The 27,092-nt window shown below is 35.7% G+C and overlaps 1 protein-coding gene across 1 annotated transcript; it reads right to left on the bottom strand.

Annotated features, from left to right (window-relative positions):
* Positions 1-592: 592 nt before the first annotated feature.
* Positions 593-26,522, bottom strand: LOC131059980 (mitogen-activated protein kinase kinase kinase 1). The gene is made up of 9 exons (XM_057993053.2): positions 25,400-26,522; positions 22,081-22,165; positions 21,743-21,805; positions 21,165-21,322; positions 20,917-20,992; positions 20,730-20,789; positions 6,807-6,914; positions 5,230-5,451; positions 593-1,363 (listed from the first exon to the last, which is right to left on the bottom strand). The coding sequence occupies exons 1-8, from the start codon at positions 26,194-26,196 to the stop codon at positions 5,251-5,253; spliced, it is 1,548 nt and encodes a 515-aa protein (XP_057849036.1). The 5' UTR covers positions 26,197-26,522; the 3' UTR covers positions 593-1,363; positions 5,230-5,250.
* Between the last annotated feature and the right edge of the window lie 570 nt (positions 26,523-27,092).

Genomic DNA, 27,092 nt, shown 5'->3' with positions numbered 1-27,092 from the left:
ATGTTCACTACTAATACAGTTGTATCTATCATTCCATATGACCTTTAATCTAATATTCACTAAATTCAAGGATATCTTACCAGTTTTTCAACATCACACTAACTATGCTCCCGAGCATGTAATCAGATTAACCTGGTTATTGTCCAGGCTATGTCTGCTGTAAGATACTTCAAAACTACAGAAGACAAATTATCTAATTCTTCCATGATTTAAAACCAATAGCCACATCGTTAAAGACATTTTATTCCTCAGGAAAAAATGAGGAAAATGACAGTTTTGGAAAGTTTTGGAAATGCTTCATTCATATATCCTGTCAATGCCTAAATTATTTTTCTGCAAATGTTTCGCTTGATTAGTGACAACTTCAACTGCCAAAAGACAAAAAAATAAGTAATGTTCAAAACTGAAAAAATCTGCAGATTTATGATGGCCAAAACAACTGTCACAATGGAACATAAATCCTATTAAGGTAACTTAGTGTTTATATGAAATGCAATCTGTAATAGGATGATCTTTGCACAGAATCATATTTGCCTCGATACAATGGCCTACGGATTTGCTCAAATTACAACACTCTAAGAGCAAAGAATAGTGAACAGCAATGGAAAAAGCCATACTTGAAAATTAAGAGTCTGAACAACTCTTAAGTGAAACAATGAGCAGTCTTTGACTAAAACTCCTGACCTGCAAAGCTGTAACATCATCCTATTACCTGTGTATAAACAAACAAAACTGGAAAGTAGCAAACTTCATTGAAACAAGGAGAATCTCCACACTCCTATATGTTTTAACAAGATGGATAATTATACAGTACAAAATTTCTCTCATTAGAGATCAATCATTGCATGCCATTTGAAATCCAAATGTGGATTGACAGCAGTAAGACATCTCCATTTATGTACAATAGCTGATTTTGGTGCTAATTCAGGTTGTTAAGCCTTGGCAGGTTCTGCCAGTTTAAGATTGTCAGATTATTACATTGATTATGCTACATAACAATCCCCGATCCTTCAAATCTCCACAAAAAAATTATGGATGCACTACAGCCTTTTAGCACACCACCTGGAATATGTGACAGATATCTAACAATCAAGCACCAAAAGCCACTTCTTATCAGTAATAAAATGCACGCCGGACCATTCCCCAAACAGATGATATAAGCTTTGGTCACATCAATGTCACAATATATTTGAGGATATGGAACATCTGCTGGCTCCAATCACCTATGAATACAATTGCAGTTATTATATTGCCCCCACAAGCCACTTGCAATACTGGAACTGTTACTACTGACTCCATATCCAGCAACTGCCATGCTGAGTAAGTAGGCTTTTCTTTGGGCTCTTAAATCAACAACTGCGTTCTAGAACAATTAACAACCAGAGCAACAGAGTGTTATGTAAGCAACAGCTTAGATGTGTCAATTTGTACTTGTTTAGTTGATAAGAAAACACATAACAAAATATACCATTCAACATGTCAAAACTTTAATGCTTATCTTCCCAATTGTTAACAAGCACTGCAATAGGACAACAATTTGAAAGACTGTCCTAATAGATATGGAGTATGAGAAGCTTTATTGCCACCAAATAAATAGTCAAACACAATGCCTGATATGCAACCATTGGTGAGTTCGGTACTAAATAGGTTAAGAATGCATTCACCAAATTTAATGTTTTTTGCCACATTTTTTAAAACAGATGTGTTTGCACATGGGGTATGGCCTGTCTCCAACTTTTATGGCCATTGGCCTGTCTCCAACTTTCATAATATTATTATAATGACACGTGAGAAGTGGTATGCTGTGTTCTAGTTTAAAATGTTTTTAGAAGTGGATGATTCGTTTTTTTGTGTGGAAGTGCCTTTGACTGGCTGTGAATGACACAAATCTAAATGAGATGTTTTCGTGCTTTTTGTGGATTCATGACTGTCAGAATCAAGGGTAGATGTTAAAGGATCCATATATGTGTACGTCTAAATATCATTATTGATAAATCATATTCAGTATTTAGTAGTCAATTTAGATATTGTTGTAGGCTGTCTGTTTATTAGTGGTCAATTTTCCATGTTACAAAGACATTTTAAGTTTTACGACATTTGTGTTAAGTACAATTTATTATTCAACTTGAGTATGTTTTATCCTAAGTGCGATATTGCATTAGTTTATTAAGTTTACTTAAGTAATTTATGATTACTTAGGCAGATAGGATAATGAGTTGTGCATTCTCCTCCCTTCATGGGATTCTACTTTTTTCCTTATCTACACAAATCTAGAAACTTGGATAAGCAATTCCTTATTTTTTGGTTTTCTATCTCTTCTTCATCCTCATGGATTTGGAAACTTGGAGGTTATATATTTTAAATTTTTCTTTCCTTAATAGCACATCGAAGCTATTGTCAGCTTTTGCACCTGATTTGTTGTGCTATTTTTATTTTATCAATCATTTGTATTCAACAATTTCATAATCTTGATAATAATATCTATTTTACAAATTCTAACATAGTATCAGAGCTTTTGTGCTAGGAAAGGGTTTTTAGTTTTTAGTTTTTAGTTTCTAGTTTTGAGAGATTCTAAGGTGTCTTTTATCTTGAATGAATATTTTTCTCATACCTATTACACTCATCTCCTTTGTTGCCATACAACTCGAATACCCAAAAGGTTGTTTATTTGTTCAGTCAGTCCCAATCATCAAAAAGGTGGAAAGCAAATCTAACACAAGGACTAGTCTATGAAACGATAAAGAGTGCACAAAATGTATCCAATGGAACACAAGATTCGAATGGAAATGACTGACTGATTACATCTTGAATATGATAGTTAAACATGGCATTAATTATCGTTTGCATCTTTGGGGATAGGAAAAGAATATTAGACAAATGTCAAAAAATAGCTAGATTTTGAAGAAAAATGCCTTGAAGCATACATCCAAACACCTGAAGGAAGATGAAAAGAACAATGAGATATCAGAATATACCCATTGAAAATAAGTCCAAAAGACCATAAGTAACATGCTATAGAATGTCATTGAGCAAGTGCACACCAAATCTTTGTTAGTGTTCGGATGAGAAATATCTGCAATTTTCCTCCTTCACATACATGTGGGCATGCATTCTCAAACACCAGCATGCTTGGATTTTGAAAATCAACTACTAGTACCACACTTGTATCTTTGTTCGCACACCAATACCCTAGTAACAAGTTAACAACAAAACACCTCCACAATGAAAAATAAAGCACATTTCCACATTGTTTTTGGAGAGAATTGATGCATTTTCATTTTTTATTTTTTTATTTTGTGGTGGTTGAGGGGGGAGGCAAGGGGATCCCATTTCCCTTTATAAACGAGCATTGTTATTATGGTATTAACTATCACTGTGTAAGCTAAACTGAAGAAGTTTGACCATTCAGATTTTCATAAATTTTGAATTCTCTTTCTTAGGATCTTGCATATTATGGTTTGAGCAGAGTATGAGACTTAAATTGAATTATTAAAATTATTAAGGCTCATTTACTTGCCATGACTCACCAAAAACTCTGATATTTTCCAGTTGACCCAGCAATATGTCAAAATCATGGAAAAAAACATGGGTTAATCACCCCAAAGACTGTTTTTAGCTTTATAAGCAATATTCTTTTTTGCCTTTTAAAAATTATAAAGCATTGTTTTTGGCCCCTTGGGCACTGCTCGTCAACCCTACCAGGGGTGTTGCCCATAGACCCCCACCAAACTCGTTTGATACATACATTTTGTAGTAGTTTGCATAAAATTTATGTTTTTTTTGGTTTTTTAAAGTTGAGTTTTGTGAAAAAAAATTTAGTGTTTTTTAAGTTGCCAAGCATATCTCAGTGGAAATTTTTGGATAGCCAGGTACTATTCGAGTCTGAGTCTGCAAACTATGTATATAGCCACAGATATAGAAGGTTTATTTGCAATATAGCCTACTCCTACATTTATAAAAGGTTCCCAGCTTGCCTGATGGTTGTTTAGAGTTCATAATTTTTCCATATACATATAGGCACACACTCATCCACGTCATGTGCTACAACAGAGAGAGATATTCATATGTGACTGAGAATCAAGACTGCTGAATAAGGCATATATGATGGACATGTTGATGCAAAGGCTATACATATGAATAAGATAGAACAGTTACTTGTCAAAATAGAGACAAGTCATTCAAACTACCATCCACAACCATGAAATAAACATAAAATAGTAAGATATACAACATAAATAGATTAGTTGTTTCCTTATGTAGATCACTCTAGTTACTCAATTGTATGGGATACATTATATAATCCAATCATATATATTAACATAATCACAATATGCACTGTTTTCTATACAAGCCTCTTCATTATTAAATTAATTAGGATTTACAATAAGATTAAGCTCAATGGCAGGTTTATGACAATTACTTGACACAAAGCAGCAGCAAAAGCTTTTGAGAACAGCAAGAAGGTTTTGGGTAGCAGGGCAAAGAATATTTTGGATAGCAAGATGAAGAATAACTTGTAATGGTTTTCTTTAAGGCATTTTTTGCGAGGCCCAAATGAAAAATCAAAAACTCACCATCCTCTCTGAATATTTCCAACTCAAAGGTCCGACCATTCTCATCCACTCCCACCTCAGATATGGTCGTTCTCTTTCTGGGGATAATCAATACCACAATTAAACTTATGAATGTTAAATTTGGCACCTATGAATTATTAACTGTTACCTAAATTCATCTATGTCAAGTGTGGCAGGGGAAGATTAGTAAATTTACAATTTAGAATGATTGCTTCTCAATTAATTGTTTCAAAATTGAAAGCTATGAGTTTGATTCTTCAATCTCAATTATTATTTTGATTTAATTATTAAGATTTATTTTGAAACTGTGTTGTAGTTTCTGGAAACCATTTTCTAACTTTCCTACTACTTCAATATCCCATGTTCAGAAATTTCTGTAGCATAACATGAGTCCTAATTGTGAATGTATTTCACTGAATTATAATAAAAAAAAAAATCACCTAATGAAGAGAAGTCTTAAGTACAAAAGAGAATTTGTCCTTGAAATTTTCAGAAGTTCAACTGGTAAGAAGAAAAAATGAAAAAAGCATGAATAAATTTAAGATTTTACTAAAACTTACATACAAGACACTAGCTGAAATATAGAATAACCCTTCCACAAGTAAAGATGATTATCAGATTTTACAAAGTTGAAGTATATGTTAGGTATTAATACCTTTAGTGGATTTCGAACTCATCAAACCAGATTTCTCTGTGCACGGGAAATCTCCACTGAAAATGATCGTTTCACAAAAGGATGATCCAGGAGCTCACTTGCGGATGGTCTATTCGCAGGCTCCACTTGTAAACATTGTTGTATAAAGTCTTTAGCATCTCTAGAGAGTGTACTAGGAAAAGGTGGTGGTTCACCATGTCCAATTTTCCACAAAGCTTTTTGCTGTCAAATTGTCAAAAAGTGTCATTTCCATCAAATCAATTCATAACTTATATCCCAAACCTTAACTCAAATAGTTTCATTTGTACTAATGATTCCACTCTATGTGTTTTCTCATTTCTCAAAATTCTAAGGAATTATATATTTGCAACAAGTGAAGTATCAAAATATTGTTTGCACTAAACTGTACTTCTATTGCAACAAGTATCTCTGCTTTAGAGAAAGATACAAATATTGGCTTCTTAACACTAAACATTACATTCGAACCAATAAAGAACATTTGTATAGAAAATCTAATCCTATAACGTGGGTTATTGATCAAAGCTCAACCCCACAACATTATTACATTCTGTATTTTAGTGGAGCCTCTTAACAAAAACCAGGTGAGGCTAGAAAAGAAGTGGAAAACAATGACAGAATTCAGTCATCATTATATAAAGCATGGATATGGTACTAGCTTCTAAAAACAAAGCTGAATTTATGGCCACAATTAACAAGCTAAATTTAAATTTGGAAGGAAGCATAAACCACCTGTAAAAGCAATTTAATGTATGTCATTAACAAGGTGAAAAGTAAGTAGAAAAATTCAAATTTGTGGATCTAGAGGTTGACGAATTTCTGATCCAACTACTTAAGATATTCAATTTAATTAATGTTGAAATAAATTGAATGTAATGTCATCGAATTTGACCTCAATGATAATGTGAGAAGAACACCCTTGTAACTGCTAGTCTACAAACAAACATGGTATACAAGTTCCTATCTCAAAAAGGAATCACATAAACTTCACCCTTAACAGTAAATCATGCATTATTGATTAGTGGCCACTCTTATTGAATCTATTTATAAACACTTTAATTAAGTTATTGAAATCTTTGTAGGTCTTGATTCATCAACATTGAGCAGATCTGCTCCCTATGAAAACTGATTAAGACATGGACCTCTAACTCTACAACTAACATTTCATTCAGCAATGACAGTGTTGTAATATTTACTTCTTAATATGTGGAGCAACATTAGGGAGGTAGGGTCTATAGCAATCCATGTTGGGCAATAGTTGAATGCCTCTTCCCCTCTCAGGAGTTCCTTTTGAATTGTAGATAGTGCAAATATAATATAGAATTTCATGTTTAGCAGTCAAACAATATCAAAAGAAAGATCAACTGAAAAGCCAATGTATTGCACACTTTATATCTTAAAAGGATTGTTGTCACTTTGATTGAATCCAACCTCTTTGAGCCAGAACACTCAGAAAAATTGCCACTTGGAACAAAAGTTTATTTTTAGCCAAACAACGAAAAAGAATAAAGCAAAGCTATATTCAAAAACCTTTTATGGGAATACAGCATACTCCTTACCCATTCTAAACCACCAAAAGGAGGTCTTCGAGTTAGCATCTCAATAACTGTACAGCCTAAGCTCCATATGTCAGCAGGAAGCCAATAAGTTTTACGTGGATTAACAACCTGTGTCATAGAAACATAAGTAACAAGGTAAATTGGATTCCAGATAAGCAATCATTAAAATTTTACTAGGCCCAGATTTAGCTAAAATTTATTGTGATTTTATTCACAAAAAAAAAGTAACCAAAGGCTAGTAGTGCACTGAAAGAATTTACAACTACCTTTCAAACATAGAACACATGAGTTGATAAAAGAATATTAATGATACTCACAGCAAGCAAATGGATATGAACAAGCAATGGAAACAAAGGAAGAAAAAATTATGTTCACAAATTGATTCACTTGACAATTTATCTTATGAAGGACAATTTGCAAGATTCTATGGCTATAACTTATAATGTATATAAAATAGACTAGCAGGCATGACTCAATTGTTAAGATGGAAGGTCACCAAAAAAAAGACCCAAGTTCAATTCCCCTCAAGAACCTCTAGGTAAGTAGCTATTGCATTAATGCAGGAAAACTACACTATATGTGACTGGGGACCAGACTGCCATTTGTATCCTGTCGGCCTAGAAGCTGGTATACCCTCACTCACCAATTAAGAAAAAAGATGCACAAAAAAAATAATGAGTTTTTAAGGATGCTAGTAACAAAACAGCCTACTTGATTTTAGCCATAAATTAGAATACCATCTATTTCCCACCTACGTTCCACACAGACGCATCCCCTGGCTTTGTACCCCCATGCCCATACCAGAGGTGTTTCAGGGACGGGGGCACTGACAGGAAACATCCCCTCCCCGTCCCCTTTCCTAGCTGAAAAAAGGAAATGTCCCTGGGACGGATAGGAAACTTGCAAGGGGTTAGGTACTGCTAGCCATCCTCTACGGCCCAGCTTATGTTGGGATGAAGAAAAAAAAATCAGAACACATTTTTAAAAAGAAAAAAAGGGGTGGGCAGACCCACAAGGACCCCCCCACCCCTCTAAAGTAAACCTAAACCTAATGTTTCATTCAAATCGACCAAAATGAAAAAAAAACACTCATTCATTCTAACATTGGCAAACAAAAAAAACTGCAGCAAGAGAGGAGCACCAGGTGGTGAAGTATTGAATAGCAGTTGAAAGAGGATTCTAGGGCATCAAATCTTCTTCGCTAGAGGTAATTTATTCATCTTTCATTTGTTTTTGGCATTTGTTTTACATTTTTTCAATTTTTTCAACACATAGGGAGGGCATTGTGAGTTTACGTTTTTTATTTGAACTTGCAGCTCTCTTTGAAATTATTAGCAAAAACAAATCATGAGCAGCAGCAAGAGTAGCGATACTGAGGATGCTGAAGTCCAAATGCAAGAAAGTAGGCCTAGTAGTATGGCAGCCACTGGAGGGTCTTCAAGTTCAAACATTTGATTGTCCTTCCCAACCCCTCAAAACCTATACAAAAGGCCCATTCAACCCCAAAAAACCTCTATTACAAATTGCAACAAGAGTTGACAAAGATAAGGAAAAATACTTTTGGGGGTGGTAGAGTATGGGAGTCCCATTTGTGCCACAAACAATACAGGGGCAGCTATACTAGAGTGTATTGCCATCTTTTGTGGATAGGTCGTCAAGGGGTGAAAGGTTGCAAAAAAATAACTCAGGTTGAGAAAATTGAGGCAACTAGATTGCATATGGAGGGGGAGGCATTAGGTAAAGGGATTCCATTAGAGTGTGCAGCCGAGTGTGTTAATGACTTCAGGATCCGGGGATGTTGCTTCTCATGTTGGAGAGAGTTCTATTACTCTTACTAGGGGGAAGAAGAGAAGTGCTAATGTTGCAGATTCGGTTAACATATGAGCAAAAGATGTGGCTGAAACCTCTATTGCTAAGTTTTTTTATGCTCGTGCCATACCCTTTCATGTCTCACGTTCACCATATTTTAAACAAATGCTCAAAGATGTCCAAGCTGTTGGTCCTTCATTTGTTCCACCTAGAGAAACTTAGCTACGCACCACCCTTCTTGATAGAGAGTACTCCAAGGTGAGTGTTTTGATGGAAGATATGAGATAAGCATGGATAAAGGATGGATGCTTCATAATCATGGATGGGAGGACCAATATCAAACATCAGCCACTCATTAATCTTATTGTCCTTAGTTCACCAGGCTCTTATTTTCTTAGAGTTGTAGATTGTAGGGGGGAAAGGAAGGATGCAGCCTTCCAATTTTAGATTTTGACAGATACCATAGGGGAATTTGGAGCCTCTAATGTTGTGCAGGTAGTGACCGATTCAGCCCATGTGTGTTAAGTTAGCTGGATTGATGGTGGGGGTACTTATAAGCACATTTATTGGACCCCATGTTATGTGCATGCATTGAACAATACCTTGAATGACATTGAGAAGATAGATTGGGTGAAGGAAGAGGCAGTGGTGTCAAAGGCTAGAGATATGCTAATATTTATTTGGAACCATCACACTTCACTTGCTTTGTTTAGGACATTTTCGTAGGAAGGAATTCCCTTAAGCCTGTGGAGACTAGATATGCCAGCTACTTCATTTTAGTAGAAAGGAAGCTTGAGGTCCAAGAGGCTCTACAATCAATGGTGATCAATGAAGAGTGGAGTAGATGGCACGAGGGAAGCACACCTGAGGGACGAAGTGTGAAACAAAAAATCCTTGATGATAACTAGCGGTCCACAATGAGGTAAGAAAATTGGCATTGCTGATTTTATTATTTAATATTTAAAATGTTAATTTAGTAGTTTGAAATTTCATATATGTTTCTAACTTATGAAACATGTCCATTCCTTTTTATGATTTTCATTTTTGTAACTTGTTTACACTTGCAGATACGTCTGCTCCTTCATTGAGTCTATTGTGCAAGTGATTAGATATGTTGATACTGACACTCCTAGCCTTGGAGAGATTCATGAGACCTATAATAGCATGCTTGGACAGATCAAGCAAGCAATTCATAGCAGGAACCCTACTTTGGGATTTTATGAGGAGCATCTTAGGCCCATTGTGACAAGACGGTGGAACATTATGAATACCCTGCTTCGTATGGCAGCCTATGCTCCCAATCCCAAATGGTATGCACCAAGACCTAGGAGAGTGCCTTCGTCTAGTGATGAAGAGGTGAAAGGAGGCATCTTTAGGGCTCTTGCAGAAATGTATATTGAAGAGGAATCTACTCTACTCCATACGCAGTGGCTTGCATTTACCAATCTTTGTGGTCCAACCTTCAGTAGACCAAAGGCGAGGTCGGATATGTTGATGTGTTTTTTATGACACCTCAAACACAGAATAAAATACTAAGTATTCTATCCTCTCTTGAACAAGGAAACCTTACATGCTAAACAAGGTGATCAAATAAGGCAACCCCAAGGTTTACAATACGACTTTAGGTTGGATAGACTCAGTAAATGACATGATTTACTGATATCACAAAGGGAAAGCTCACTTGGAAAATAAAAGACAAAAGGGGGATAAGGTTAGAGAAATCTAATCTAAGACCTATGAACAATGATAATAATGGATAGTGCTTAGATAGATGGATTCCACCAATGAAGCTTTGTTTCACCATCAGGAAACAACTATACGGAACTAATGCAATCTCTAATGGTAACAAAGGATTTTCATATTGTAATCATTCATCCAAATACCCAATAATAGCACAATCCAAATGAACATCCACAATCGAACTATTTCCAAAATAAGGTTCAGAGTAACCATACATTGCAATTTGCAATCAACAAGCTACAAATGGTATGAACCAAGGAATTCATCACATATCTCCACATTTCTCTATCAAAATCAATGAACTTCACCTAAAACTTTGAGAAGTAGAAACCATGTAAAATGTTGAAACAATACACAAAGATCCACCATATCTTCAATGAAAATTATTATTTATTCCATCATAGTCTTGGCAACAATCTCTAGTCTCCTCCTCCTCTACTTGCTACCTATTAACCTTTAGAAATGAGAAAGCAAAGCATTATATAGAGGTTTTAGTTACAAATGAAGGGCTAGGATTGATTTCAAAACAATGGTCGAGATAATTCAAAGCAAACCCTAAGTAGGGTTAGTTACAACTAACACCTCATTGACCAATGAGAAAATTACAACATTTTGGATTCAAGATGTGAATTGATGTTTGATGATGTTTTGATTGCTTGTTTATCCACTTTGTTGAAAAGATCTTTGCTAATTGATAGATTGTTTGATTTTACCTTTGCTGATTCATAGACTGCTTGATTTCTTGATTGACGGGTCATGATGTATTGAGATTTGCTTGGAGTGATCTCCCCTTTATACTTTATAGGTGAAAGGATCATAACCTTTCATAAGATTTGAGTCACCACTTTTCATTGTTGCCTTTGAGAATAATAAATTGTTCTCCAAATTAATCTCCCTTGGATGTCCTCCTCAAATGAAACCTTCAACTTTAAATATCTCCCAATGTGAGGAAGAGTCACACCTCTTCACCATGTCTGCCCTTTGCAATAGTCACAACCTTTCACAATTACCGCCCTTCAAAAGAGTCACAACCCTTCATCACGTCTCCCCTTAAGAGGCACTTCCTTATTTTCTTCTCATTCCTTTCTTCTTCCACTAATCCTTCCTTAATTCCTATGTTCCCTTATACTGTCCTATTTTATTGAGGAGACACATCTCTTTAGAGACATCCATTTAAAGGGTCATGTCTCCTTGTTGTTGTCTTCTTATGCAAATCAGATATGTTCTTATTCAGATCAGATCTGCACTTCTTATTCAGTTCATATCTGAACTTCTTATTCAAATCAGATCTGCTCTTGTGATTATTGATTAAAAATGCCCCTTGAAATAAAGTTCTCTTCTCCCTTTTACACGTCATGTTTGAAGGAGTCACAACTTTTCATTTCATGCCTTTTGACCATTCATTAAACTTAACTTTAATTATTTTAATTTTATTCTTTATATTTTGATTTTAATTTTATTTTTATTCGTTTATATTTTAATTTTATTGTTAGTATTTATTATAAAATCCTATTTCAAAATGGGGACATTACAAATAAGATAAGACTGCAAGTTTTCTTTCCATTGAAGATCTTTCCATTGAAGAGGCCCTCAACTTTCATAAACAGTTGTGTTTAACTCTTTCCTGCTCACCAGTGATGCCCTGTTGTCCACATTATTGCTTTTGAATAGCAAAATGGATGCCAAGGAGTTGATGTCCATCATTCTGCTTGTGAATGCATTTTGTTTCAACCAGAGTTTGTCAAAGGAAGGGTTCTTCCCAAATCCCATCTAAAGAGAGTGGAATCGCGTGGAACAAATTCCAGCATGTGAGCACTAGTGATTCAGCTTTGCTAAATCCAGATAGCTGACCAGATTCCTTAGTCTCTTCTCTACTCAACCTAAGAGAGCTTGATCTCAATCACAATAAATTCATGAGAAGCCTTCGACATTTTTTTTATTTAAAAGCGTGCTGCTGGAGTGGGGCACACTAAGATGTCCCCAATTTCGGCAAAAACTAAGGGGACGAGACAGGTAGAATATCCAAGATGGGTATCTCAGCCCCAAGGACATGTCCTTGAGGAACATTAGTAATTATCTCCTAAGCTCCTAACGCAATATGTTTGCATCCCTTTGCCAATGAATTTCATGCATACTAGCTTCAGATGTGTCACTTTCTTTATAAATTCTCTGAAAAATAAAATAAAATAAATTATATTTATCTGCATATTAAATGTAAATATAAAATAATGGTAAGTTATGTGCTACCCCATTTTCCCTATATTCCCTATTCCCCATATGAATCTATCACCTGTATCCTTTATTTGTCTCGTAAGTCCCTACATCCCCTAAAGTACCTATCTCCTAAATTTTGCGCCCATAATCTAGTTCCCTGGATTTTTCTTATCCCCCTCCATTCATCTTTATGATGACTCACAAACCAAAGTAACCAGGGATTACATATGGAGCATTTGATCAGATTGAAATAGGGAAGTATCATAACATGCCACAATGATTGCATCATTCCATTTGGCAGTCCGATTTGATAGAAAAGAGAAAGAATTGAACATTTGCATGGAAGCAAACATTATTAGTTGATGGAGCACTTGCAGAAACATAAACAATAAGATTTCCTTTCTTAACGCTCTTTGCACCTCCTGCAAAGAGCACCTGCACCTCCCCTAGCATAGGAGGTCAATTTGGTTGCGAAAAGTCACCTGCACCTCCCCTCCTATGCTACTTAGCTTGAAGCTTACTTTTTATAATGAGCATTTTTTTACAATTGGAGGATGGTATACTATGTCATCCTCACTATCTCCAACGTCATTGATCACATGGCTTGAGGCTTCCCCTTGGCCAAGTGAGATTGTTCTCCCACCAGCTACAAGTCAAAACAAACCATTATATTACCCACCCTAAACGAATCTGTTGTCTTTGATCCCTCTAGGAAGTGGAGACAAAGGAGCACTTCATCTTCATATGCCCCATTTCCTATGAGATCCAATAGAAATATTACTGCCTCTATAGGGACTAAAGCATCAATCTCCTTACTTTCTTTAGATATCCAAACCAGCGACTTTTGGCTCTTTATGTTCAGGGAGCCATCACCCTTCAACATAGATCCTTATACATGGTCTCTAGAGATTCTAGAGCCCCCAAGTTCATCACCTTCTCCTTCCAACACATCCAAGAGTCCAACAGCTCTAAACGACCTTTGGATAGCACTACTCTTATAGTCGCAGGAAGACCTATGAGACAATGTCTGTCACAGCTTTTGCCTAAACATGTTCCTCCTCATCATCATGGTTTTGTTTCTTCCCAATGACATAATTCAAATTCTTCTCATTGGCATAGATCTACCCTTTTGCAACCACCCCCAGTCACAGAGGTAAATGCATATTACAAGCTTTTTCACTAATACAAAGGATATTTCAACTTTAGATGTTAGATGTGATCCTCAGTGGAGTATCTTGCTTGGCCGTCCCACCTCTCAACACTACCCAATAAGCCTTCTTAGATCTTCTATCAATCCCTTCACAACAACTAACAATGGCACCAATGAATTCACCATTTCTAGTCCAAACAATGATACTTGATGATCTCCAATTTTCCACAACATTCTCTTTGGGGTTCTTGTTCCCCCTTCTTGGCTAAGTGTACTAGTTTCTTAACCACTTGTGTTGGTGCCCCCCTTGTTTTGCATTTCTTTGCTTTTGTTCTTCCCCTTTGTAGGGCCTTTCTAGGTTTCTATTTTATTTCTTTCATTCATTCTCCCTTTTTGCAAATCCTATCTTCTGCAAAAAGTACCTTTTCTAAAACTCACCTAAATTGGCACCCATGGGCACCATTTTTTTCTCTTTGGAAGCACTCTCATAAGTTTTCCATATTTAGAGAAAATGATCCCAAATGCAAGAAAGCAGAAGAAAGACAATGGAGAAAAGCTCCCTCTTGGAAGGGTCCCCAAAACAAGAAGCTGAAAATCTAAAGAAATGATGAAGGCATCCCATTTCCAAGCTTCATTCGTCAACTATGTCAACAAGGAGATACAAAATCCATACATGTGTACAAGTATTCACTGATTCAGCATATATGTAAGCCAGCGAAGGTTTTGGATGAGGTAGAAGTGGCAATCATCCAGAAATTCATGGAAGAAATAATGCTCATGGATTATCAACTGGGTGCAGAAAATTTTCAATATGTTTCAAAGTCTAAGCTGCGCATATATGCTATCAAATATTGCAGGATCTTTTCTTCTTCATAAAGGCCATAATACAATAGAGATGGCATTGCATATGTATCAAGTGAGGCTAGTTACCATGAACATCTGTTCACTTGAGGGCTGAGGGCTCTGGTCCAAGGAAATTAGCCTTTGTGGCCAGAGATGGTTTAAAATTAGCCATTAAGCCGCATAGCCCATACTTGAAAATTGTAATTTGTCATCGTTTTTTGTCAATTAGCAATAAAGAAGTAAAGATAGAGGAATAATGTGATGATAATAATAGAAAAAATAAAATAGCTAGATCAGTTGTCTGTTGAATATTTTTCCCTTTTTAAATTTTTTTTTTTTCCTTTTATGTAATGTCCCCTACTAGGAGTAAGCCTGTTTCCCATAATTAAACCATACGTCACCACAGTTATCATGTGTGATGTCCCCTTCTAGTTGACATCTGTCAGCTGAGTAGATTAGCCTATCACTGACCCTCGTAAGCTGATGAGGTTGGTTAGAGGGTCCTTCGGAGTTTGTTCTTCGTCTTCAGAGTAAGCACTCCAGGACTGGCTTTCGTTTGGGGTCTCCAGAACTCCGGTTGAGATACTTTCTATTTTTAGCAGTCCTGCTATTTATAGCCAGTGGGTTGGGCAGGGGCAGAGTATGGTTTGGCAGTCTCCAGTTCTGACGGCAAGCAATTCTGATGGATACTTAGAGAGAGATTAATATTTAATTACTTTAATTAAATATTAAATGGCGAATTTTAATGTTTTAATGTTTTAAAAGTCACTTTAAGTTATAACTTAAGTTAGGGTCTATTTCTCATCAGATGGGGCCAATTTTTATATTAAATTGAAAGTGATTTATTTTTTATATTTCAATAGTCAAAAATAAATAATAAAAGTTAAGAATTTCATTTAATGCCAAAATCGTGACTTTCTTAAAAATCGCGCCAAACCCTAAGAGGAGGAGATAAAAGAAGATTTTTGGTCTTCTTTTCATTATGCTAAGTTTTGATATTTTGTTTAGAGCTCTGAGAGGAGTTTTGGCCAAGGGTTTCAGCAGAAGATTCTTCTGCAATGATCAGAGGTATCGGTACAGGAAAACGTGGGACTCTTGTACAACAGCATCATAGGCTGTGAAATATCAGTTGATCTTGCTCTTACAGTTGGTTTCATTCAGGGACCAAGTTTGTGCTTATTAGTCAGAGAGGCACCGTTGTTCAGCAGTATTTTGTTGCACCAGCAAACAAGGAAGCAAAGGTACCCAAAGGAGATATTTATTGGTGGCTGTACGGCTGCCTGGGGAGTAGCGCCAATCACCTAAGGGTCTGTGATTTGCATGTTGGAGGAATCCAAAAAAATAAATAAAATAAGGAGAAGGTGCGCCTAGCCTGGAGTCATCCATTGAGCTATCATGCAAGCTGTTCGGGGTAAGTCTGGAGTGAGTTACAGCATGCTGTCATAATGGACTGTGTATGACCAGCAAGGAAGAAATAAGGGTTTCCAGAAATTCTTGGTATTTTTTTCAGTTCCTATCTTTTATTGTCTGTTTATGTATTGAGGGTAAATAAAGGTTGAATAAATGTAATAAGGGTTTGATCAGTTTATTACTGAATTAGAATTGATATCTAGCGTTTCCCTATAGTTGCTTTTTGAACTTGTAATGGTTAAAGTATACTTGCTGTTCAAAAATTGCATAGAACAAACTAAAAAACGCAACAGTTTCAACTAAACTTCAGTTGTCAGAGTTAAGGGCCTTTTGAGGTTCTTACATCACGCCTTTAATCCAATTATTGAAACTAGAGAAAAATTAATTATTCATAATACAATCAATAATTATTATATTTAGGCCCCATCCTTACTTCTTCCTAACCCTAACGGAGAACGGGGATTTACTGCCATAGGGCACTTGGAAACCAGTCTACAAGTAGACTCCCTCAAAGGTTTCAGGACTCCGTCCATACCCCATCTTGGGCTTACCTATCTTGTGAGGAATTACTCCGCCTCTCCCTACACAAACCAACCTATCCTCTCACAGGCAATAGCGAATGATTAAAGTCTAGGCCATTAATATAATAGTCTTTCATGTAGTATGAATGTATACGAGATTAAGTATGACCGTCATACATATTGCAGTCTATATTAATATTACTATTAAATTCTGCATAAGAACACTATCAGGCTTCGTATATTAAGCATAATATCAAGCACATCCCCATGCATACCGCCAAGAACAAGGATGTTACTGCCTGTAACTTAATAACAGTTATGATCTGATGTAATCAATGGTGATGTCATTGGATGCTTTTGATTCCTTTCATTTATATCTCTCCATGTGAGAGAGAGGTCACACCTCTTCATCATGTATGCCCTTTGGCAAGAGACACGCCCTTTCACCATTAGCACCCTTTGAAAGAGCGCAACTCTTCATTATTTCTGCCCTTTGAAAGGAACACAAACTTTAACAATCAGATCCTGCACTTCTAATTCCGAAATTATCCCCCCTTCAAATGAGTTTTGTTCTCCCTTTTATACCTCATATTTGGGGGAGTCACAACTTATCATTTCATGCCTTTTGACCATTCATTTAACTTTAATCAAATTTTCATTATATTCTTTTATATTTTAATTTTATTTTTATTTTTATTCTTTTGTATTTTAATTTTATTATTATTATTTATTATTAAATTATATTTCAAAGTGGGGCCATTACATTTTAGCATGGCAGTAATGAAAAAATTGATTTCATAGGGCAATCAAAGAAGGAAACATATGTGCTTTCAGCAACACTAATGAAACTTTTAATTTTATCGGTCATCAAAGATGGAAAAATATGTTTTTATTTGACACTGGTGAACCTGGCCTACGTAATTTGCAATCCCCTGGATAAATAGAAAAATGAAAAAATTTAAAAAATACATTTCTCCTCTTCATATGTTCTAGAACTAATCTCTCAAACCAAAAATTATGGTAGACTATATAAAAGTTTTACTTTTTTTACTACCAGTGGATTTCTGAAAGAGGATGGTAGGGTTGTTATAGTTACAAAATGCTTTCTGGTATTGTCTTTTCAAAAAAATGATAAGGAACCATATTAGGAAGTATCTTTTCAAAGTGTCCTTTTTAAAAGGAAAAATTTCTTTTAAGGATCAGTTTCTGGCTAGCAATACTAAGAGAGTTTATTCAATTCACCTGATCACTCTTCTACAAATTTACCGTACATTTCCTGCTCCTGCTCAAATATGATTAACAAAAGGTGCTGGATAGAATAGGAATAATACAAATTCCCCAGACCAGCAAATGAGATTTATGTGAAAGCTCTGGCCTTTGAAAATAGTATCTACTCAAAATATTGTCAGTGATTATGCTGAAGGAAGGCACTGGAAATTGTGTAAGTAATTAAGGATGCAAGAAAGTTGGCAAGACAAAGCAAGAGTAAGAAAAAGGACTCACATATCCCACGGGTGGTAGTTTTTGCTAATATAATAGTTTTAAACCCTCAAGTATAAGGCAGATTTAATGCACAATTAGATGCTTTTGATATGGTCCCAATGAGTGTTATTCCTGTCGGTTAGATGACTTTCCCTCAATGTTCCTCACCCTAGGAACCTTAGCAAAATATGTTAATAAATAGTTCAAATATGAAACCCTTGGTAGAGCAGATTTGAAATGCTTGAGCACTTCCACATAATTAAACCTTCGAACACACATTACTTATTATGCAATACCCATTAAACTGACTTGTGAAATACTTGAGTACATAGAAAATCCCATATGCCTCCAAGAAAGTTAATATAGAGCAGTTCTCCACTGGATGAACTCTACAAAACTCTTTAGTAAAATAATAAACCTATGCTTCTCTGAGTCTCTGGATGGAAGGACGCACTTACAAGATGCCAAAAAGATTTCCAGATTTTTGGGATCAGCGGAGGGGTAGCAAATACCACATATATAAAAATACAAGAAAATTATTCTTTTAAATTAAAGCTTTTCAATTTAATAATTAAAAAGTTAAACAGCATTAAACATTCTAAAGAACCGAAATTCAAAAACATTAACATCTATGGCATTAAAAATCAAAGAAAGAACATTCAACATTGAGCATTAAAAATTGAAATCAAAATCAAAAACTTGGTATAACATTGAAATACAAATATGGATGCCTGACTGTGATGCTATCAATGATCACAAAAAAAAATTGTTTGAGAATGCGCCACCCCTCACCCTTTTTTCCTTACAAATATCTTTTTTTCTATTTCTATTGAACAATTGTTATTGTGGGTGTGTAATCCCCAACCCACCCTTCATCCCACATATAGGAAATGCCTACAAGATAACAAAGAAATTTCAAAACATCCTACTAATGTAATGAAACAAGAGGAGGCAAGGGGGAACATGATAAAAAAATGGGACATCCCCATGGAACTCTGAGTAAGACATTATTCACTTATCTCTATCACATTCTTATATCCTATATCATGTTCTATAAGAATGTCTTGTAACTATAGGTGGTATGTGCATCTAGTTATCTATCAAGAGCAAATTGAATGTATTTACCCTAGGGATATGCCCCCAAAGTTTAACATTGCAAGGATAGGGAACATTTTGGGGATAGAGGGGTAGGGATAAAACAACCCCTACCCATCCCAACTTTTCTTTTTTGGGGTCATTTCACAAAACGTGCCCATTTTTTGGAAACCTTATGGGGACATCGAGTCACATGGACATTCCTAGAAAAGAAAAGAGACACCCTATGGACATTTCTAGAAAAGAAAAGAGAGATCCTATAGACATCCCTAGAAAAGAAAATTTGGGACAGATAGAGGATGTTTTGTCCCTATCACTTTGTCCCCAAAATGTCCCCTATCCCTATAACATTACAGACACTCTAGGTACAGATCACCAGGTAAACTAGCCTGCATTCAATTTGCTTTTAATAGATAACTACATTCACATCCCACCATAGACATACATTACAAGACATTCTTTATAGAATATGATGTAGGATATAAGAATGCAAAAGAGACAAGGGAATAGTGTTCTACTCAAAGTTCCATGGGTACATCCCCTTCTATATCACATTCCCCTTGTATCTCCTTGTTCAATTACATCACTAAGATGTTTCAAAACCTGTTTGGTGTCTTGTAGGCATTTCCTATTTGGATGTGAGGAAGAGGGGGTTTGGGATGCCCCATGTCAATGTTTAATAAAAATAGAATAAAAAACATATTTGCAAAAAAAAAAATGGAGGTCACTCTCATACAATATTTTGTCCCCTACGACTGTCAAGTTTGACTCATCAAAGAAAACAATCAAAACAAAATAATAAAAAATGAAAAACCAATCCTTTATGGAAGGCCCACAAAGCCACCCAACATAAAAAAATGTTACTTCACCCCTACACATTCATTTTTCTATTTTAATCATTTGTCATTTGCATTGTTACAAATTACTGTTGCAAGCAAGAAGGAAAAATGGCACACGCAATGGAGGTTTGTATGGCCAAAAGGCCTTAATTTGAGCTTAACAATGGTGCTTCACCCTTGGGATCCACCTCATATCATGATAGGGAATGCATGACGGGAGTTGCCTCTCAACCCCTTTGGAGGCTGCCACATCCAGATCCCCTACTTTTGTTTTAAAAAACAAAAAGTAAAGTTTTGTTTTGTGCTGCACCACATGGAAAACAATGCTTTTATTCTAATTTTTCGCAATTAAATCCCAGAGTAATTGAATTCCATTTATTTTTTTGGTTCGTTGAGTCAACTATGATTCCAAGCAATACTAGTATTATAAGCAATTTTGATTTATTATTCATGACTTGAAAATTGACATTGAATTATCAATTATCAGCTGAGTTCTCAAAATATTAGTGTGTGTGTATGTGTGTGTGTATTATAGATATGATATTATTTTTTAGACATCCCTTGCCATCCCTAAAATCTAGGGAAATATTTGCCATCCCTGAAACCTTGTCCTGGCATTCCCCATCCCAGAAACTCGGAGAAAAACTGATTTAAGCAAACATATCACAGTTGGTACAAACTTATACAATACAAAATCACATCGAAATCAATATCAACAAACTTGATTGACTGGTACTTCTATATTTCATTAATCCATAAAAATAAGCAACAATGCAGTTAAAATGAAAATATGAATAGTTTCACTTTCAGAATTACTAACCTCGGGAGCCATCCAATATGCACTTCCTTTACATGATTTCAGTTCATCCAGCTTGGATGTCTGTGGTTCAAAGAAAAAGCTTGTTAAATGAAAAGCAAAATCAATGACAATTGATAAAAAATACAACTCAATAATATGACCACTATGACACACAGCAAATCTAGAAGATCTACATCAACATGCTTACCTCTTTGGCCAACCCAAAATCAGCAAGCTTTATTAGGCCATGGGCATCAACTAGTATATTAGCGCACTTGATGTCTCTTCAGAATATAAAGTTATTTATCAATTAATTAAGCAGCTGAATTGGAACATTAATCTATAACTTGAACAGTAGATTAATATCTTTATTTATTATTCCTTTTTTGACATAGAGTACATTACAATTTTACATCAAATCAGCATAGAAACTGAATATTGAAAACTATTGTTCACCTGTGCATCACATTTTTCTCATGAAGGTACTTTAATCCAGTTAGTATTTGTCTTGTGTATGCACGAACTTGGGTATCTCTTAAATTGTATTTTCTGTAAAGTGATGCTAGTGATCCCTGTGTTACCAGCTCAAGGAAAATGTATAATTTGTCTGCTTCCTGCATGCAATCAAACGAAGTGCGTATATATCAGTCTGCATTTAATGCCCCAAAACCCCATAAACTTGGAAGCGTCCCAAACCCCATAATATATGGTCACAAATGCATATCATCAACAATCATTAAAAAATAATTTACAGGATACTCTTATCATTAAAAAAATTAGGATAGAATGCAGCTCATAGATCCTTAAGATTGAAACTTCTTCAGTAAAAAAAACCACAAATTGCACAAATTAAGATTATTGATAAAACTAAGAAGAAAAACATTGGATAGAAGTCAGATTTACAAAATTTTAGAATGAATGAATGGTTATCCAGCAATTTGCAAATTTACAAATTTCTTTTGTGAAATGAATAGTTATCCAACAATTTGACTAGACTTCATAATGAAAAATTTAAAGGGTTGCATAAAATTTACCTTATCAGTACCAAGGTACTGCACAATATTTTCATGTTCAAATTGACTTAGAAGAGCAACCTCCTGCAAATCACCTAGAGATTGTGAGATCTTCAATACCACAACAATATGATTATATATTTTCCTGGACACCAGTTTTAATTGGTGTAACTGTAACAGCATATGATAGCAAAACTTTGTGTCTTTGTACATAGCATGAATCTTGACATATAATAAATTGTCTTATATTCATGAAGTTCAAAGCATAATAATGACAGTTCTCTCTAGAATCAATTAGAACAACTGAATACTAACTTTGGCTTATTCAACTCTTTCCAATGAGCATGGTTGTATCTTACCTGCTCAAGTTGAGAAATGGATTGTTTTGCATTGCTACCTTGGTCTACAAGAGAAACTTCCTTAACTGCAAAAAAGTATCCATCACTGCAAAATAGTAATATAAGATATAATGTCAGAATACAGGAAGAATGATTCGAGAATATGATCCTTGAAAGAAGAAATGATCACTCTTAATTGTCAATAAGCATTTTTAAATGTTGACAGGAAAAATAACTTTATAGAACTGTTATTAAATATTTACTAAACATTCCATTAGTGGACATATCTTAACAAAAGAAAAGATCTGGCCATCTTAATCAAAACAAATATCACTTATATCTCATAAATCACAATGTCTCAGAAGTGATGGTTAGTATTACAGATTAAATATTAACAATAAACTATATAAATTCATTATAATGAGTATCTTTTATTATTAAAGTAACAAGATCTAGTGGGCATAATTATTGGTATATATATAACTCTTGAAGTATGTAGATAAGCACTGTATAAAATCATTCCACATTATTATTCAAAAAAAAATCTAAGTTAAAACTTATACTCCAAAAAGGATTAATGCATGTAGCAAGTCATACCATCTCCACATGACCTTTGTCCCACCTGTTATTGCATCCTCTGTTGACTGCACTAATCCTTGACCGTGTCATATCTTCAATTTATCTATATCCTCTTTCTATATTTTGTCATCAATTATTTGATTTGCTATTTTCAATAATTGTGTACCCTACAATCTTAGGCTCCACTAAATCATTCCATCCTAAGCAGATAATGACTCTACAATCCATCTTGTTTTCCATTGGCATTTCCTTCCATTGCATATTCATTCTCCAACTTCTACATCTTATTTTCCATTGCCTTTTTCCTTTTTCTACTGTCTGTAAATACTTCTTACCATTTTTATATTATAAATGTATAAGGAATTTATGTTGGGATTTGTTTAGGATATTTCCGGTCATACAACTTATGTCATTCTGGGGTTAGATTCTGAGTCAGTAGTTTGCTTAGGAAGTTGAATTGTATAATAGAAGAATGTAAAGTTTTATAAGTTTTTGGTATGTTTGCCAATTCATAAACCCTGTTAAATAGAAAGGGCAGATGATGAAAAAGGACGAATGGATAGACCCTTAGTTTGCTGTCTGTGCAAGTAATTTTTCATTCTTGCAAGCAGCTCCTTACAAAAGCAAATGTCGATGGTCTATCACAGAGTATCAAGTCAATTTATACTAGATAAGTATAGCAGTTTCTGTGATTGCATGATGATATGCACATATTATGGACTGTGAGCAATATTTCTGTATTATTATTGTAGTATCATCTACATTTGCTGATGAGAATTTCTGAAAATAGTTGATACTAGATAAGTATAGCGGTTTCTGTGATTGCATGATGATATGCAAATATCATGGACTGTGAGAAATATTTCTGTATTATTATTTTAGTATCATCTACATTTGCTGTTGAGAATTTCTGAAAATAGTTTATGTTCTTCTTTCCTATTAATGTGCAATTTCTGGTTGACAATATTTGAGTAGGCATGTATTTGGTACAGAAGCCCAATACATCTCAGACACGGGAAATTTCCAAGAATCTAAAACAATGGAAAAACAAAATTTGAGCACACTCAATATTGCATTGAGTTTACACAATGTAACAACAGAACTAATACATGAATTCCTCAGTACGTCCAGTGAGGCTATGTGCAATAAAATATATGAAAAAGAATCCTAGCGATAGAATTCATAAAGCAACGTCCCTTTTGTTGTATATCAAGTTACACTGGTACAGTTCATCTAAGAAGTCTGCATCCTTTTTTAGAATTAGGCTTCTATGAGTTTAAACTCTATCCTTACCCAGTACTTTTATTCTTTTTTCATATCCTCTTAAGCTGCAGTAGATTAAACTAAATACAGGAGAGTCCTTTGGTGGCAGCTGCAGGTCCCAGGTTTCATGCACAGGCAAGCCCATCAAATTTCCTGAATGCAGCTGTAGGATAAAAAGGAATACAGACCAAAAAGGACTGTCCAGCCAAATTATTTGCAGGAAACTTTCAGTGGACATTAAACCCAGGGTGGGGAAGGAAAAGAGAGTTATTCCTTTAATTCTCTGTAGATTTTGCTGATTTTTCTTTCCATTAGTTAATAGAAAAGTCATTATCTGCATGTGACCAATTTTTAAGCAAAATTACCTAAACTTTCTCTGCGGTACAGTTACTATTTTTGTTGTACAGGTAGTCTCATGTTACCTAAAAACTAGAAAAAAACAAAAACATAGCTTTTCCCATGAAAAGTTGCAGCCCAATTTTCTTGGCAAATATTTTAAGCCACCTTCAAGGTAGAAAGGATGCTGAAGATATGTGGCATCCACCAGAAAAAAATTAGGGATGTTCTAGCCAAAAGGTAGTATCTTGTTGAGTGGCTTAAAACTATTCTAACTGGTAAAAGGTACTCTTGTTGCCTGACTTAAAACTATTCTAAATTGATCTCTTGCAACACAGGCAAAGAAAAATTCAGTCAATCCCACTCCCTAGACCATTTCCTAATCAAATTTTACCATTCTAGTATTCTGATACTTTTCACTTGTTTAAGTTAATTACTTGTTGATTACTCTAACTGATCATCCATTGGCAGAATTGGCGAGGTGTGGTGAGTGGTGCGGTGAGTAGTGTCGCCTCCATTGAATATAGTCTAGAACACTCTTACTCATCCCAGTTCAGTAAGGAGGACAGTTGCACCACAGCACCTTGCTATTCTGCAACTTTATCTTCCAACTTGTACATACAGTTCTAATCACATTTGATCGCCTGTTCCATTGATAATGATGTGACTAATCTAGCGTTTAAAGTATTAAACAAAGGATAGATCGATAAATATCAAATAGAGCTTTTAATAATGTCCACGAGCCCAACAGTCTATGAGACTCCAAGAATAAAAATCATAACCAAAGAACTAAAATACTGCCAGGAAAAAGAAAGAAAAAAATATTTGTCCCTAGTTTAAATTTCTGCTCTAAGAAAAAAAAAGATTTGTGCAGATAAGCCCTAGTTTAAATTTCTGCTATTTTTCTACTTATGAAGGTTCATTCTCCTGTTGTGGATTTTGATCATTAGTTCCCCGCATTTTAAAGAATGGAAGTTCACAAAATACTCCTTCCACCCCGAAGGAGGTTTTTCTACTTTGCAATTTAAGTTGAAAGAGGAAACTCTGGAGAAAGTTTTCCAATTTCGCAATTGAAGTTGAGAGTGGAAACTTTGGAAAAGGTTTTTCAATTTTGCAGTTAGAGGATGAGAAATGATGATGCCAAAATTACTAGTCTACTTACTCGCTAATGCCCTCGTAAACGGTGCCAAAGGACCCGCTTCCGAGCACATGACCCTTTATCCACGACCGGAATTGAACCTTGAACCTCGCTCCCGCCGAAACCACACACACGGTCTCCTCTCCACTAGACGAGCTCCCGGCCTCAGCCTCTCCTATGCTGGCCTCAGCCTCTCCTCTGTCATCCTCAACATCTCCTTCCTCCTCCTCCGCCGCCGCCTCAACGGGAAGTTGCGCTTCCTCCTCCGGACCGAACGACTTCACAATGTCCCAAGTTGAAGGAGACTTGTTCTGAGACCCAACCATCCAAGCCCTAGGAGGCGGGGGTGCCAAAGCCTGGGTAGAAACCGCGGCATCCCGGTCGTTATCCGACCTGCTTCTTCGTCCATTAAAAGTAGCGGTATCTGAAACAGAGGGAGCCTGGGAACGAGAAATCGAAACCGACAAAGGTTTCTCTTCCGGTGAAAATAGAGGAGACTTATGTTCAATTTTAGGTCTTGGCTTTGCCTTTCTGGCCCGAAACTCCTCGATGGTTATGGACAGGTCATCGGGGCCAGAAAGCCCTAAACTCTTGCAAATTTGTTCAATTCTCTGGAGGCCGTCCTCTCCTTGAACTCTGAAGGAATCAAGGCTGATGCTGGATGGGTGGAGGTCGCCTCCCAGTCTCTGGTGCATACTTCTGTGCGCAGGGGACTGCGGTGCCGACAGAGGAGCCGACGAAGATGCATCGTAGTCTGAGTATTTTAACGCATTTCTCCTCTCCAACTTCGCCCTCTGCCGATTCGACGCAGGCAAATCCATCGAATTTTACAAGGTACTCCCGGAAACGTTAAGCCCAAAACAACATTAGATAATTCCAATTGCCATAACAACTTGTCGCGACGCGTCAGATTAATCAACGCGGATGACGCCCGCCATGTAAAAGAAATTTAATCCTGGTCAACCCCGTCCATTGCCCTCCCCTGGGATTAAAGACATTTCCGAGCAACTTCAAATTTTAACGCTTAGTTTTTGTCCTTGCCTTCCTCCACAGTGCAAACGCTGCGGATCGCCCGTTCGTGTTGGAAAGTTGAACGCTCGTTTTCCCTCTTCGCTTTTGGGAGTTTCTGTCACGGCTGTGTTACAATTATAAATTCCATGGCCGTATGACTGTATTTTACAGTCAAATTTTTGAGAAGTCTCCAAGGGGAGATTTCCAATAAAAAAAAAAATTGTCAAAATTTTATATATCATTTTTTTACATAGATCTTTATCATACATAAGAAATGATTAGGCTGAAATTTCTTTGGTGAAGAATTGAGGATTATATTGGATCTATTTCTTTGAATTTGTTCTTCGCGCAATCTCAATCTCATCTTAAAGAGTATCTATTTCATTAATTTTGTGCACCCACCAAGACTTGATCTCTGAGATTGCATTCAACTTTACTAGCAAGACCAATGGCTCATTGGCTATATCTCATTCTTTTTCATATATAAGATCTTACATCTTAATGTTTGAAGAGTAAATTCAAATAATTATCGTCAACAAACTATAAGCCCTCTTTGTAATATGGATGTTGTTTTTCTCATGGATCCTTTTACCAAGAATTTCTAGCTATAAGAGATGAGAGCACAATTTTTAAAGTTTTCTTTGGTTAAGAATTGAGGATTAAAGCATATACATTTCTTCAAATTTGTTTTGGGCACAATCCCAAT

Source organism: Cryptomeria japonica, chromosome 8, assembly GCF_030272615.1.
Source record: "Cryptomeria japonica chromosome 8, Sugi_1.0, whole genome shotgun sequence".
Classification (NCBI taxonomy): Eukaryota; Viridiplantae; Streptophyta; class Pinopsida; order Cupressales; family Cupressaceae; genus Cryptomeria; species Cryptomeria japonica.
The sequence above is the reverse complement of the archived record's forward strand: the minus strand, read 5'-3'. Positions and strand labels throughout refer to the sequence as shown.